This window comes from Phaseolus vulgaris, chromosome 8, assembly GCF_000499845.2.
Source record: "Phaseolus vulgaris cultivar G19833 chromosome 8, P. vulgaris v2.0, whole genome shotgun sequence".
NCBI lineage: Eukaryota > Viridiplantae > Streptophyta > Magnoliopsida > Fabales > Fabaceae > Phaseolus > Phaseolus vulgaris.
In genome coordinates, this window is record NC_023752.2 from 58,585,429 (window position 1) to 58,601,857 (window position 16,429).

The 16,429-nt window shown below is 33.8% G+C and overlaps 2 protein-coding genes and 1 non-coding gene across 9 annotated transcripts; 2 read left to right on the forward strand and 1 right to left on the reverse strand.

The window, feature by feature from the left end:
* Positions 1-553: 553 nt before the first annotated feature.
* Positions 554-625, reverse strand: TRNAM-CAU (transfer RNA methionine (anticodon CAU)). The gene has a single exon. It is a non-coding gene; the product is annotated as a tRNA-Met (tRNA).
* A 2,522-nt stretch (positions 626-3,147) lies between these two features.
* LOC137826377 (glutamine synthetase N-1-like) lies at positions 3,148-7,512 on the forward strand. Of its 2 annotated transcripts, none has more exons than XM_068632321.1 (13): positions 3,148-3,507; positions 3,940-4,127; positions 4,512-4,551; positions 4,780-4,883; positions 5,073-5,121; positions 5,232-5,338; positions 5,429-5,516; positions 5,736-5,864; positions 6,262-6,336; positions 6,431-6,484; positions 6,649-6,686; positions 6,790-6,949; positions 7,144-7,512. In XM_068632321.1, exons 2-13 carry the CDS (start codon positions 4,054-4,056, stop codon positions 7,294-7,296), a joined length of 1,071 nt encoding a protein of 356 aa, XP_068488422.1. In that variant the 5' UTR covers positions 3,148-3,507; positions 3,940-4,053; the 3' UTR covers positions 7,297-7,512. The 2 variants fall into 2 exon arrangements, with proteins under 2 accessions (XP_068488422.1, XP_068488424.1); XM_068632323.1 differs by having other exon boundaries at positions 3,300-3,507; positions 3,948-4,127.
* A 4,607-nt stretch (positions 7,513-12,119) lies between these two features.
* Positions 12,120-15,658, forward strand: LOC137826138 (putative pentatricopeptide repeat-containing protein At1g09680). Of its 6 annotated transcripts, none has more exons than XM_068631997.1 (3): positions 12,120-14,545; positions 14,866-15,292; positions 15,546-15,658. In XM_068631997.1, exon 1 carries the CDS (start codon positions 12,191-12,193, stop codon positions 14,018-14,020), a length of 1,830 nt encoding a protein of 609 aa, XP_068488098.1. In that variant the 5' UTR covers positions 12,120-12,190; the 3' UTR covers positions 14,021-14,545; positions 14,866-15,292; positions 15,546-15,658. The 6 variants fall into 6 exon arrangements, with proteins under 6 accessions (XP_068488098.1, XP_068488101.1, XP_068488095.1 ...); XM_068632000.1 differs by having other exon boundaries at positions 14,936-15,292; XM_068631994.1 differs by having other exon boundaries at positions 14,866-15,658.
* The last annotated feature ends 771 nt before the right edge of the window (positions 15,659-16,429 follow it).

The window sequence follows — 16,429 nt, forward strand, 5'->3', positions numbered from 1 at the left end:
AGCGTACCAAAATATTATTAAAATCAAAATAAATACCAAATATATAGACTAAAGCCAATGTCCGTGAAACCAAACAGTAGCATAATATGTATTTAGAAAGCCCCAAGATTGAAATTTGCTGTTTAAGCCTTACTAAAGATTTAATTTAAATATATTTGGCAATGTAAAATATTTTATCCAAGTATCTAATTATATTATTAACTCTACCACTTTATAAAGATGTTTTCAAATTGGTTAACAGTCTAATTTTGTTTACTTTAATAATGTAGAATTTTACACTGATGGTATTAGAAATCAAATGCTTGAAAGAAAAACATATTTTAATGAAGGGAAAGACTCTACTTTCTATTGAGAATGACCCCATGCGGAGATAAGCCCCATAGTAAGTTTAAGATGGTACAGGAAATAATGTTTTGGGCCTAAAGTGTCTCATGTCCTAACATAATTTCATGAAGGCCCACATTTGACCCAAATAGTATCGGAGTCGAAAACCAGCCCAAATTGTTATAGAGAAAAAAAGAAAAAAAACATTAAGCGGAAAGCCTCTCTTTTTTATCAGAGCCAGGTTTCGATCCTGGGACCTGTGGGTTATGGGCCCACCACGCTTCCGCTGCGCCACTCTGATTTGTTGATTATGAAGTGAGATATTTATTCTTTAACGTATTCTAATATTTGAATTTTTTTTTAATTCTAAAATGTGAAATCTAAAATTTTTCAGAATTAAAATATCTTTAAATTAATATTTATATCATACAATTCAAATATAAATTTTACATTGTGTACTTTATAATTTGAAATACAAATTTAGTATTGCATCTAATACAACATATTGTGTAATTACAAAAATATTCTTGGATTTTTTTTAAAAACAATAATGCAAGCATATTCTCGTAGGATGCTAGATTGGCTGTGCCAGAAATGCATAGGAAAAATGTGTTCAAAATGCGGTTTAGGATTTAGGAGTGAGATTTAAGGAACCTGTGAACTTATATAAGGGAGAATTAGCCAATAAATATTGGGCATTACAACAAATAAAAGAGACCATTATTTTGAGTCTCTGCTTAACTTCAATAACCACATCTAAAAGCCCACAACTTTTAAATAGATGTATAAAAAGAGGTTGGCTTCTTCTTCTTGCACCCCTACATTTTTCTTCCTGCACCCCCACAATTTTTTAAATCCCGAAACTGGCCTTAATCTTTTATTTGAAAAAGGATACCGTGGTTACCGGAAATAGGGATCTGGGAGTGTGCTACGGATTCATCAATCCGGAACTGAATATTTTTTTTTTCTGGATGAGGGAGTGTTCTGGATGCAATTTTTGTATAAATTATTGATTTCCAGATTGCTGAATCCAGAAGCCTAATTTTGTTACGGATTCGTGGATCCGGAATGATTTTTTTTTTTAATTATGGATTTCTGAATCTAGAATGCATATTTCTGTTCGGATTGGTGGATCCGGAATGTTTTTTTTTTTTTTTAATGATGGTTTTCTGAATGTGAAATATATATTTTGAATTACGGATTGGTGGATTTGAAATTTTACCGAAAGTGCCAATCCAAAATTTTTCCGGATTCCATAATCCATAATGCAAAAAAATAAATACAGTTCAAGTGTATTTTAGGGTTTTTAAAAAATAATTGGGATAATTTGGTCTTTGCATAACATTGTAGGGTGCAGGAAGAAATATGTAGGGGTGCAGGAAGAAACGGCCGAAGAGGTTTTATGATAGTGTCTAACCTAGCCCAATGATAGAAAATACAATGATTAAAAGTGCTCACAAAATAAAGCACAACCAAAATGGAAAAACAAAAATTACTGGAGAATAGAACCAAAGGAGAACAAAAAAAGAGCTAGAAATGGAGACAAAATAAAAAAGAATAAATGCGAAGTGTACTTCAGAAAAAAGACAACAAAAGAAGATAAAAATACACCAAATATTACAAAAATGACAGAGGAGATTGAAGAGACAGAAATGACAAAAGACACTGAGGAGACAGAAATGGGAGAAGTGACAGAGAAGATACAAAAAATATTTATGAAAATAATAAAAAATGAGAAGTGACACTCATAAAATAAAATATATTTATTATACAACTCAAAATATTAATATTATTCGAGTAAATATATTTTTATATTATTGAATTAGTTTTCAAGTGAATATTTTTTATATTTTAAGTTAAAAAAGTAAAATATTAATAGTTTAAGTTGTATAATAAATATATTTTATTTTTGTGAATATTAAAGTATCATTTCTCTTTCAGTGAAACACTTAAAAAAACATGAAATAAAAATTAATTTTAAAAACAAAAAATAATTATTTATTTATTAACTAAATTAAAAATTATTTTAAAAATTAAAAAAAAATTAAATTAATTTATATTATTATTAAATAGTTTCTAAATTAATTTTTATTGAATAAAAAAAATTAAATGAAGACATTATTTTAATATTTCCTACGGTCAAACTCTTTTATGCAAACTTCAATAACCATATCTGCCTCCATCCTAAAGTTGTTAAGGGCTTGAATATTTCTAAAAGCAGTAAACTTTTTAATAGAAGTATAAAAAGAGTTTTCATGATGATGTAAAACCTAGCCCAATGTTACAAAATAATAATAATCAAAAGTGCACAAAATAAAGCACAACGAAAATAGAAAACAAAAATTAGTGGAGAACAGAACTAAAGAAGAACAGAACCAAAGGAGAACAATACAAGAGCTAGAAATGATGACAAAATAAAAAAGAATAAAAGCTAAGTAAGAAGACAAAAATACAATAACAGATATTACAAAAAAAAGACAGAAAAGACTGATGAGACAGAAATGACAAAGGAGACAAATGAGATATTACAAAAATGATAGAAGAGACCCAGGAGACAGAAATGGAAAAAGAGACAAAAGAAATGAAAGAGTGTTTATGAAAAATAATAAAGAATAAAAGTAAAATATATTTACTATATAACTGAAAATATGAATGATGGTAAAAAAACTCAATATTAATATTATCCAAGTAAATATATTTTATATTATTATATTATTAAAGTTGTTCTCAAGTAAATATATTTTTCTATATTTTAAATTAAAAAATAAAATGAAATATTAATATTTGAAGTTGTATATATTTATGAGTATCTTTGAGTCAAATTTGTGACATGGAAGTGATATGAAAGGATCCACTAGCATGAGGAATCGTGCAGTGCAGGTGTCAAGGTTTTGAAGATGGAACAACAAGGGAAGTGACACCTGCATCTCAAGATAGACCTGAAAGAGAGAGAAGCGGCATTCTTTGCATTTTTGTTTCTCCATTTTTACATATTTATTCCCACTCAAACCATGCACACTCTCTCTCAAACCATACTATTTTCTCTCAACTCTTTCTCCAAAACTCCACCTTTTCCCTTCATCCACTGCATGGCTACTAGTCTCTGTAGTACTGCTGCAAAACCAACAAAAGTACTCATTTCCAGATTTTCAAAACTTGGGTGATACAAAAAACATCACTGTGGTAATTACCTATATTTCTGTATTTCTTCTTAATGATATGTGTTACTTGTGTATAATGTGGAAGCTAAATTAATTAGCAATGTTAATATTAACACTAGTAATGCAATAACAACAAATCAAAGTAACTGGAATTGAGTGAAGGTGAGCTTTCTCACAAAACTTGTGATGAAGTTATGAATATTAAGGTGATTATTGGTAAGGAGGAATGTTATAGGACATGTGAAATTTTTTCAAGTATAGGTTAAGTCAGTGATTATCTTGTTACATTACATGTGAAAAAAGTATATATGTTTTTGAAAAAAAAACATAAAATCTTTAATTCGTATGTGTAAACTATTTTTGAAAAACATGCATGATTCCTAGTACAGAAAGTTTTCTCCTACTGTGTCTTGATTTTCTTTTCAAAGGTGATAATATTTGTAAATTGTTTTAGCAATTCAGAGATCACACTATAAAACCCACCATCTTGTGTGGAATCAGTGGAAGAAAGGAAGAGAAAGAGAAAGAGAAATTCTCTTTCTGTGCTAAAAGTTTTGATTTCAAGAATATGTCGCTACTCTCCGATCTTATCAACCTTAACCTCTCCAACACCACCGAGAAGGTGATCGCGGAATACATATGGTTAGTGTCTTGTTTCATTTTTTCACCACACACTCACAATTAAACAAGCTTACATGCATGGATGTACCTGTGCTGCAATGATTCTCTTAATGTACCTGACTAATTGTGCTTGTTTTCTTTGAATAATAATGTTTTTGGTTTTATTTGTATGCTTGACTATCTAACAATGATTCCTCTTCTTGAATTGTTTACTTCGTCTTATCTTAAACACATTTTTTGACAATTAACAAATGTGATTAAATCGCAACTGAAATTTAAAATCTTGCTTACTATACACACCAATGCATATACTGACCACAAATTAGCACTACCACTTGTTCTTGCTTCAATTGTTTTTGGCACACTTAATCAACTCCTAACCCCTTTTGATTGTTATTATGACAGGGTTGGGGGATCTGGTATGGACATGAGGAGTAAAGCAAGGGTAAGTTTATTTCTTCTTCTAACCAAAAGAGATGCTAACAGCAATTTGTTTTTGTCCATTAACTTTTTGGAATGTTTATAATTATTAAAAAATGTCTATGTTTTCTATAAATTTTTCAATTGAGTTCCTTATTCAACTTATAGAAAAGTGCCAGAAAAAGTATGCATTAATTTCAATCTTTCTATTTGGCTGGTAATTATGGCAAATATAAAGTGATCTTGGATGTAGACTCTTTCAGGTCCGGTTAATGACCCTTCCAAGCTTCCCAAATGGAACTATGATGGTTCCAGCACTGGTCAAGCACCTGGAGCTGATAGTGAAGTGTTATTATAGTAAGCCTCTTATTCTTTTTATTTCTTTGGGTACAGTAGCCTCATTCTCTAATCCCAGCTGTTCATATCTTTGTCCACACTTTTAAATCATGAATCATTTTGTGGTAAGTTTGGACCATCACATATTTATGATTGGTTCTTTTCCAAACACCTCTTATTAATGTTGTGTATCTTAATCAAATACAACAGTCCACAAGCAATTTTCAAGGATCCATTCAGGAGGGGTAAAAATATTCTGGTATGTTTCTTCTTGTCTGCTATTTTATATGTGATAAAAAAAATCTTTCTTCAGTTAAACCTGCTTCCATGATGTAAACATCTCATGTCTTATAATTGCAATTGGTTCAGGTTATGTGTGATACTTACACTGCTGCTGGGGAACCCATTCCTACCAACAAGAGATATAATGCGGCAAAGATATTTAACCATCCTGATGTTCTTGCTGAAGAACCCTGGTATATACTGTTGCTTCCTTGTAGTTTCTAGACTTACAATCATTTTCTTCTTTTTCCTACAGTGAATGTTACTGTATGATCTTCTAATAGGTATGGCATTGAGCAAGAATACACCTTGTTGCAGAAAGATGTCAAATGGCCCCTTGGATGGCCTATTGGTGGTTTTCCTGGACCCCAGGTGAAATTCGTTTTCTTCAATTTGTATGACAGTCATTAAATAATTCAGGTCACTTACATAATCTTTTTAATGATAGGTTTCTAAATTTTTGAAGCAATTTAAACTTATCAGTCCTTTTGTGGCTGACAAGTGAGTCTTGTGACTTATGCTAGTTCACTTTGTTATATTTTGTTATTGACTTATTATTACATGAATTGAACTTTTTCCCTCGTTCAAAAGGGACCCTACTATTGTGGTATTGGTGCTGACAAAGCTTTTGGACGGGACATTGTGAACTCTCATTTCGAAGCCTGTCTTTATGCAGGCATTAATATTACTGGAATTAATGGAGAAGTGATGCCCGCTCAGGCAAGTTAAAATCAAATTTTCATATATTCATCATTCCTAACTCTATTGTTTCAGCCAATGTCAAATTCTAGACACTTGTTTCTAAAGCTGGATGCTGCTTCATCTATTATTGCATTATGCCATTACTCAATGTGGGCGAGTTTCTATATAGAAGTACATCACTAATTTGGTATGACAGATTAAGGGTTAATTAACAAAGTCATTAATTCAAAAAGTCCTATTAGTGTTAAGAGAACTGGTGTCATTGAAGCATTTATTTGGCATTTTTCATGGCTTAGTTTATGCTCTGCTAAGCATGATTAATGTCTGGGAGCACGCCAAACTCTATGTAACTCTCCATTGTAGTTTTGCCAAATTCTAGCTTGTTTGATTTGAATTCATCCTTCATGATGTGTAGTGGGAATTCCAAATTGGTCCATCGGCTGGAATCTCTGCGTGTGACGACTTGTGGGTGGCTCGCTACATTTTGGAGGTTGTTAGAATTTGAATACTGTGTGTCACCCTCACCATCAAATTCATTTATTTTTTGTAAATATTACAGATGATATCTTTATTTGTGTTAACAGAGGATCACCGAGATTGCTGGGGTGGTGCTTTCTTTTGATCCTCGACCGATTAAGGTGGATATCCCATACTAAAAAAATTCAGACTATATTTGATTCTCTACATATACAATCAAAACATTCATGTGTTATTACCACTGCACACTCTCTTATGTATATGGTTATTGAATTTGGTGAATGACATTGACTCGTATCATTTTGGTTGAGTTCTTAAAAACTAGGGTGATTGGAATTGTGCTGGTGCTCACACGAATTTCAGGTAATTGTGGTCACTTAATGAATGAGTTCGTTAGTAATTAACATAGGGTCACTTTGCTTTTATGCTTGACAAGTGGATGATATATATATGTATAATGTTGCAGTACCAAGTCCATGAGAAATGATGGTGGCTATGAAGTCATCAAAAAAGCAATCACAAAGTTGGAAAAGAGGCACAAGGAGCACATTGCTGCTTATGGAGAAGGCAATGAACGCCGTTTGACAGGAAAACATGAGACAGCTGACATTAACACCTTCATATGGGTAAGCAGTAAAACATTTATTATTGTAATCTTTTGAGTTGTTTTATTAGTCAATGATTAAGTTTTATTCTAGATTAGTTCATTGAATGAATGTTAAATTAAAAGGAGACATAAAATCAAAACATAGTGTTATCTGTGGTTAGAACTAGTTGGTTAGTTAATGTTATTGATTGTGGTGTTGATGTGGGAATGCAGGGTGTTGCAAACCGTGGTGCTTCTATAAGGGTAGGGAGGGACACAGAGAAGGCAGGGAAGGGATACTTTGAGGATAGAAGGCCTGCATCTAACATGGATCCTTATGTCGTCACTTCCATGATTGCTGAGACAACCCTTCTTTGGAAACCATGAAAGTAGCCTGAGAGCAATCACAGTGCCTTCCTTATATCTTTGCTGCTTTTATGTTTACAATGATAATTTGTGTTTTTTAATGTTTTCTGTGTACTCTGGTTGTTGGGTTTTGTTTACCAGAAGAAGAATTGTTGTTTCATTTCCTTAGTGTAAGAATAATGTAATGGTCCTCAAGTAGTAATACCATATGCTGTTATTTTGTGTGATTATCTTTTATTGAGGGATCTCATGATTTTTTTTGTTGTTGTTGACAAATCCTTCATAATTGTGCATCGCTTATGGATTTTGATGAAGGTTGATCCACATCCACACTGCAAAATAACCAACTCTTACTCTTCAATGCTCAACACTTTTTGTGGCATTACTCTACATTGTTATTAATAAAGTTTTATATTCCTCTTTCAGAAGTTTAAATCATTTTATTAATGGCATATCATTTTATATGTTTAGATTTTAGAGAGACATTGACCAGTGAATAACATTTTAGAAATGAACAAGTAAAACATTCTTGGATCTGTTCTTAAAATGCAAGCTTAGAATAGTTAAAGCAAAGATTTGCTCCCTCTTTTTTTATCATTTCTTCAAAAATATAGTATAGGGATAAAAAAATGTGATTAATACTATTTTTCAAATTTATTTTTGATTTTATACTAAGATATTCGCTTTTATTTTTGTTCCTGTCGGTTGACTCGAAACGCTTTTGTGCGCCTACGTCACTCCCACGTCCAGAATCCTTGCATTCACACGTGTCTTTTCTGTGATGAACACCTGAAAACACAAAGACAAAGGGCACCCTAGAGGTCATTTGCACTCCGACGCTCAAGTCAGTACTAGGGCTAGGAAACACCGAAACTGTATAATCTTGATACTGTGTGTTTAGCGGCGCAAGAGAATTTCTCCCTTATCCAGTTTGTTACCTTGCTATTTATAGACTGAAACTAGGGTTTCCTCTTTACCCGAAATGGGCTTTTTCTGATGGGGCGGGTCCAACACTGTTGTTACCTTACTCTTAGGATAACCTAGTGCGTGAGATCCCTAACTGGAGTGCAACCTCTGGCGGGTGATCACATGGGTGCCTCCTCGTGCACCTGATCTCTGGAGTCACTCGCCTCTGGGAGTGCCCTAGCTGTTCACGTGCCATGCATGCGGCTCACCCCTGGAATGCGACATCCATACCACACGCATGGACCCTCGTGTTCTAGGCTTTTCCCTTACTGATAACTGGCGTGTGATCTAGGATCCACTTCTCGTGGCCCAGTTCTACTGTTTGGGTTTCTGATGTCTGATCTTTCAATGTTGTCTAGTGGCACGTCAGTACATCCTGATTACCGATGTTTGACCACCATTGGCTCCTTGACGCACGTGCTTTGCAAGATACTGGCCCATGCCGCTCGTGGGACCCATTTACGTGACACCAACATTACCCGTGGTCAGTCAATGCCCAGGAACTGGTCGATACAATTTTACTCTTGTTTGTGATAAAAGGTACTAGTATACAATTTTAAAATAAATAAATTTAAAAAGGTAATTAAAATGATTTTAAATTTTAAAATAAATATACAAATAAACGTATATTAAATTTTTTATTTAAAAGAAAATAAAAAAGAAAACATAATATCTATTTTTGTTAAATACAAATGTATTTCATATTATTATCATTTAGGACATTTTTTTTCATCTACTCTGCAAAGTGAATATTGTCTTATAGTAATTAAGAAATCTAATTTTACGGGGTAATAAAACAAAAACCTTATATATACAACAGAAGTTGAATAATTGTAATATTACTTGCACTGAGCCTTCATTATATAGTAAAACTTGTAGATAAATCATTGCTGCTTTTTCAAACTATTTCATCTGCAAGCATCTCGGTGATGGTGACCCTCAAAACTGTAAGTAGAAGCAACCACGTTTTTATTTGAAAATGGATAGTTTTAAAAACTAGAAGAAGAATAAGAAGCACCCTCTAATAGACAAGTCAGAACAACACATAGCTAGAACAAACAAACTATAAAACCGATTCTCGTAGTAGGGCCCAACGGTGGGCCCAACACACGCGTCCAAATTAAATGATCCCATTAATACCTGACAGCACCACGAGGACTATCTGTTCACGGCCCAGCCCACCTTGGTGGAAGAAAGTCACATATACCTTTCTTCACACCTCACCAAATGCTAAACTCAACTCAACCAAACACAACACAACACAGAATAACGCATTAAACAAACCTACTTACCACTTTTCCCTGTTGCATTGCGTGGAACTTAATTTTCCCACACATTCTCACATCACACTCATGGCCTCCAAGTTCTCTTTCCTAACCCTTCTCATGGAGAGAAGAAAACCACCCAAAACCAACACCAACCCCAACCCCAACCCCAACCCCAACCCCAACACCAACACCAAAGACTTAACCTTTGTGAAGGCTGCTGCATGGGCATGGTACCAACACAACTCGGGCTCTAAGGGCAAGACCATAACCGAGTTTCATGCCGCAGTAACTCGCCATGACCCAAGGCCTTCGCGTTACAAGTTAGAAGCAATGAGAGCCGCCACGGAAGCAGGTGAAGGGTCCTCAAATATTCATGCAAAAAAACTCTCCCTTCTTGATGAATATGAAGTGCAAAGCATTTCAAGGCGACTCAATAGTCTTGTCCAGGATTCTAATGATAAACCGTTCAACGGTGATGACAACTCTGCAAATAGAAGAACGCAGAAGAAGAAGATGAAGAAGAAGGTTAGAAAAGGGTTTTGGGTGAGGCATGGAGCTGTTTGTGGAGGAGAGAAAGATGTGGTGGATCCTAGTGCTGTTAGGGTTTGCCATGGAAAGCAAGTAGTTGCTGTTAACAAGGTTAAGCGTTTGCCAATGGAAAATGGTGCATTCTGATCGTTTTTCCAATGCTGGGTATTGCTTTCACATCTTTCTTCAACTTATACTTTGTTTCTTCTCATATTCTACAATTGTTTTCTGCATATACTAATTATTGGTAGCTAAGGGAGAAAAAAACTTATTGAAAATTTTCTCAACTGAGTGTGATTGTAAGTACGGAGCAATAACTTCACAATGAATTCCATTTTATTTATTTATTTTGTACATGATCGATCGTATACTCAACTCAGTTATGTATGAATGCGAAAAGTAACAACTCCTATTTATCACATACAATATCATGATTTTCTGTAATGTGATATATATTTATATTAACATATTCTTTATGTTTTTGCATAATTAGAATTGTGAAATTCTTACTTGTTTAGGTTCTGAATAGTCTAAATTGTTTTCAAGTATCTTTTTCTTCTGAATTTAAAAAGTTTGATTATTAGCATTAGTATTTAACTCTCCGATGTTGTTTTTGAGGAAAAATTTCAAGGTCACGACTTTTTTAAAGAAAATAACGTTACTTTATATATCTATTATATTTCTAACTAATATAAAATATTACTTTTTATATCAGTGGTGTTTCTAATTCATATAGAATATGTTGAGACTTTCCTACTTTCTATATCAATATATCTATATCAAGATTCATTAATGAATATAAAAGGTCTAAAATAATCAATATGGAAACAAATTATATTGAAATAGTACATATACACACGTGAAAAGGAATGTATAAGCTTTAAAAATATTAAGATTTTAAGAAATGAATGATAAAAAAATTATCTTAAAAGTGACATTATCTTCTGCTGCATGTATATATATATATATATATATATATATATATATATATATATATATATATATATATATTATGTCTAGAACAATTTCACAATTTTATTTTACATTCTTTTGTATTTCCACAGTATTATATCTTATTTCACTTTTTTTTTCTCTTTTAGTTTTTCTTTAAAAGTTGATGATACACTACAAGAAAATCATGATATAGAAATAAATTTTTAGAGATAAAAAATAATTAGTTATTATAGTGACTAAATTAGAGACTTAAAAAAATTTAGTTTCTAAATTAGTTTCTATTATTATTAAATAATTTTTAAATTGGTGTTTAATTAGCAACCAAGGTTTTTGCTACCAATTATTTAGATTCTAAATTTGATAGCAAAAACATTTGTGGCTAATTAGATATCAATTTAGAAACCATTTAACAATAATAAAAATTAATTTAGAAACCAAAATATTTTTAATCTTTAATTTAATCACTATAGTAACTAATTATTTTTTTTCTCTAAAAATTGATTTTTATTTTATGATTTTCTTGTATTGGTATGAATTATCTCTTTTCTATATATTAAACAAATTAATTAATTATTTAAATTTTAAATTTGATACTAAAAACCTCGTATCTAATTAGATATTAATTTAAAAACTACTTATAATAATAAAAATTAATTTAGAAATTAATAATTATTTTAGTTTTTAAAATAGTCTTTAATTTAATTGTTATAATAATTAATTATTTTTATTTCTAAAAGAGAGAAATAACTGCTTCCATATTAATATCATTTGTAAGAAAATTTTTCAAATTGAATTTGTGACCTTCAATTGTGATGTTGTTGCTAACTTGACCCACGCAAATGGACAACTAATGTTAATTGCAGCAGACTCAACAAATGTCTTCAAACATATATATCTTGAACACTTTTTTACATTATCTCTTTGAAATAAATTAGGTTTTAGGTAGTATATTTATTCATGAAGATATTCTATAAGTATTCAATTAATTAAAATTTAATCATAAACTCATGGTAAAAAATGTACATGGAAGATGAATATTTTAAAAGAAACATTTATCTTCTTCAATATACTTATAAGATTATATTGGTTAACTAAATTTAACACTAGCATAGAAAATATATATTAAAGAACGAATTATATTTTTTTGAGACGATCCGAACGGCGCCACCGGCTTTACCATAGGCAAAAGAGGGCTAAGCATGGCCATGGTGATGGCCCTCAACTTCAAAACCAAACTCTATCGTGACTTTGGATCCCTTTGTTCCTGCGTCGGCGTTCACCTTCACCTTCTTCCTTTTTCCTCGCTCTCACCCTTTCCCTACAAAGACCACGACCTTCTATGCGCAATCTCCGAAGCAATCCACGATTCCCAGAACAAACACAACCAGGATTACTCTCAGAACCCAAGACTCCGCCGCATTCTCCCTTCCCTTACGACGCGCCATGTCACCAACCTCATCACCCTCAACCCTCTCTCCCTCTCCCCTTCCTCCCTCCTCTCCTTCTTCAACTACCTCGCATCGCGTCCCCCCTATCGCCACACTCTCCATTCCTACTGCACCATGCTTCACTTCCTCTACCTCCACCGAATGCTACCCCAAGCACACTCCCTTCTTTCTTTCATTGTTTCCCGAAAAGGGTCCAACTCCGCTTCTTCCCTTTTCTCTTCCATTCTCCGCACCTTGCCTTCCCGTCACCACTCTGCTGGCATCGTCTTCGATGCTCTAATATGCGCTTACGTTGATTCCGGGTTTATACCCGATGCTGTTCAGTGTTTCAGGTTGGTTACGAAGAATAAGTTCCCCGTCCCGGTTCGCGCTTGCGATAATCTGCTTCGTCACGTGGTCAGGTTGAAACCCCTTGAAGTTGAACGTTCCTGGGCTTTATATTTGGAGGTTTTGGATTCTGGGTATCCGCCAAGAATTTATTTTTTTAACGTTTTGATGCATGGGTTTTGCAAAGTTGGTGATGTTGGTAATGCGCGGTTGGTGTTCGATGAAATTCCCAAGAGGGGTTTGCGGCCGACGGTTGTTAGTTTTAATACTTTGATCAGTGGGTGGTGTAAAGTGGGGAATGTGGGGGAGGGTTTTCGGTTGAAGGGTGTTATGGAGAGTGAGGGAATATTTCCTGATGTTTTCACTTTCAGCGCTTTGATCAATGGTTTGTGCAAGGAGGGTAGGTTGGACGAGGGGAGTCTTTTGTTTGATGAGATGTGCGGAAGAGGATTGGTTCCAAATGGTGTTACATTCACTACTTTGATTGATGGGCAGTGCAAAGGTGGGAAAGTTGATTTGGCTTTGAAGAATTTTCAGATGATGCTGACTCAGGGTGTTAGACCTGACTTGGTTACTTATAATGCATTGCTCAATGGTCTCTGCAAGGTTGGAGATTTAAAGGAGGCTAGGCGGCTTGTGAATGAGATGAGTGCGAGTGGTTTGAAGCCTGACAAGATCACTTTCACTACACTGATTGATGGATTTTGCAAGGATGGAGAAATGGAATCTGCGTTGGAGATTAAAAGGAGAATGGTTGAAGAGGGTATTGAACTTGATAATGTAGCTTTCACGGCACTTATCTCTGGGCTTTGTAGAGATGGGAGAGTTCATGATGCAGAGAGAATGTTAAGAGACATGTTGAGTGCTGGTTTCAAACCGGATGATCCAACGTATACCATGGTAATTGATTGCTTTTGTAAGAAGGGTGAAGTTAAGGTGGGGTTCAAGTTGCTCAAGGAGATGCAGAGCAATGGACACATGCCAGGAGTTGTCACGTATAATGCGCTAATGAATGGAATGTGCAAGCTAGGTCAGATGAAAAATGCTAAAATGTTGTTAGATGCAATGCTTAATTTGGGGGTGGCTCCAAATGATATTACGTATAACATTTTACTAGATGGTCATTGCAAGCATGAAAGCTCAGTTGATGTTGACACATTCAATTCTGAGAAAGGACTTGTTACAGATTATGCTACTTATAAAGCACTTCTTAATGAATCAAGTAAAGCTTCAAAAGATCGCCTAAAGATATGATTGTTACTGATGTCTTTTTAGCTGAACTGCATTTTCGTTGGACCTGGCTTACAGATAAAATATCATCAGAGTAAATCAAAAGTTAATTTACTATTTTCCCTGAAGCAGTAAGAACAGGGCAGATAGGAATTGTGCTCAACTTCATTGTTGTGTGATTCTTGATTTCATTGGCAGAATGCTAAAAGTACTACGCAAGAAGGCAGAAGGAGGCTTCATTTTTCTTGCTTCACTTTTGGGTAGTGGATAAATAATAACAATGCCAATTGAAGTTATTTTGTCTGCTTCAGTGATTCCTTGTAAATAAAGCAACTGGGCTGCTATTGTCAATGCAAGAATCTGAAGTTGCTTCCAGCTAAAGGTGAGCTACCCAAGATGATTCAGTTGCATTTAAATGGCATTTTTACTACCACATATGGATGCCCAAGTTAATTCTTAAGGAAACACTTTGCTGATGGATATATAGAGCAAGAGACATGTTTGGATGCTACTTATATGGGAGAATATGGCCCTTAAACAGAGCATGTGGTATTTTTCTAAACCTGATCATTCTCAGAAGATTTGGTTGTGGTGCTGCTACTTTAGGTCATGTTTGGCTTTAAAACTTTAAAGATCATAACTACTTTAAGAAGAAGCTGCGTTGACACTTTTTTCTTTTAAGTAAAAAGTTATTTGATAAAAAAGTTAAAACTAGCGACCTAATCTACTGAAAATTATATTTACAAAAAATGTATTTGAAGTTAATTTAATTTACATAAAATCATTTCAATGATTATCAAAATAAATAAAAATGCTAGTAACTTTTTCTCTAATCTTCTTCCACTTATCCTCTTCGATTTCTTTGGTAGATTTTTGTGTTTCTTGCTCTGCTCCCAATCACAGCCTGCATTTCATCAACTCATCTCTTACGGTTTTCAGCATTCTTCCTTCTTCAAAGGTTTCTCTCATTTCTCTCAAAGATGTTCCTACTCTAGCGACAGCAAAGATGAAGAAGTTAGCTTTAAAGCCATTACTTTTCTCTTCTAGCTTCTTGCTCCCTCAATGCTTCTTTTTAGATAAACCAATTGGCTGCACAGCTTATTTCTGTGGACACAAATTCATCGAACTGGTTTATGCTAGCTGTCACACAATCTTCCAATGTATCTAGCTACCGCGGATATGCTGCTGATGAGGACTCAAGTTTCATGCTCCCATCAATGTAGTCCCAACTCTACTGGGTAGAGTCTAGTATTTGGAAGCTTTGAACTTTGGAAGATATTATCATCTGCAGACGAAGTAAGTTTTTTCCACAACTGTGAATTATGCTCGGTCCAGAAGAAGACAACTTTATTTTGTTCTTTCAGGATTTTCAAGGCTTTCTTGATTTCTTGAATCCTCACCCCTCACCATTAGATTGCAATGTACTATTAAATGTATATGTATGGAAGTGATAGAAGTGACTATATTGTCCAAACTATACTGTTAGATGTATGCTCTGCCAAAATAATTTGTTCATGCGTTCATGAATAAATTTCACAATGGTTTTCAGGCAGTCCCAGTCATGAACGAGTGACGATCCAGCCTATCTTAGAGCACAGTGTACTTCTGATTCTGGACCATTTCCAATGCCAAATAAAAGCTTACTAATAGGCTTTACTTTCACACTGCTGTCTGTGTGCATTCATGATACATTGCTACCAGAACTTGTTTTTTAACTGTATTTTTCCTGGAGCCCCCACACTAGCTTTGCAGAACTAGTAAGTTCTGAGTTGAAAAAATGGATAAAAATGAATCATTAAGTCAAAAAGATAAACAAGTACAAACTTTTAGGAAGTAGGGACGTCTGTTACAGGACAAAGCTTTAGTCACTCTGCTTATTCTGTTTTTCCTGTTGGTAGTTGAACTGTATAGTTAGCTATATAAAGGTTGTCGGAAGGCTGTTTAGGGGATATAGGAAAAACTCAATTTGTAATTGCTGTTACCTTTCTCTTGTCTCAATACATTTGGAATCCATTCATCTTTTGGAATTTCCTATTTTCCTTATTCTTCGAGTTTTTCTAGTCTCTTACAATTGTCTACATCAACGTCATCCTAAAACTGAAATAAAAGTTAATAAGAAATCTAAGAAGGAATAGTGTGCTTGTTTATCATCATTCTCATTGTCTTTGGGATTATCGCTTTAGAGAAATTTTATTTTGTTTATATTTTTTTGGTTTAATAATCAGAAGTTTAATTAGCAAAATTTAATGACTCACAAAATAAAATGATAACATCCTTTATTTTCTTGTAGTTGTTTTCTTATCATGACATTATGGTGTGAAGTATTTATTGGAGGACTGGGTTATTTTTCTATTCATCGAGTTTGAATTTGAAATCATGCTGAAGGAGTCTGAATCCAATTTCACGTTGAAGATATTAGTAATTTCTTGTTGT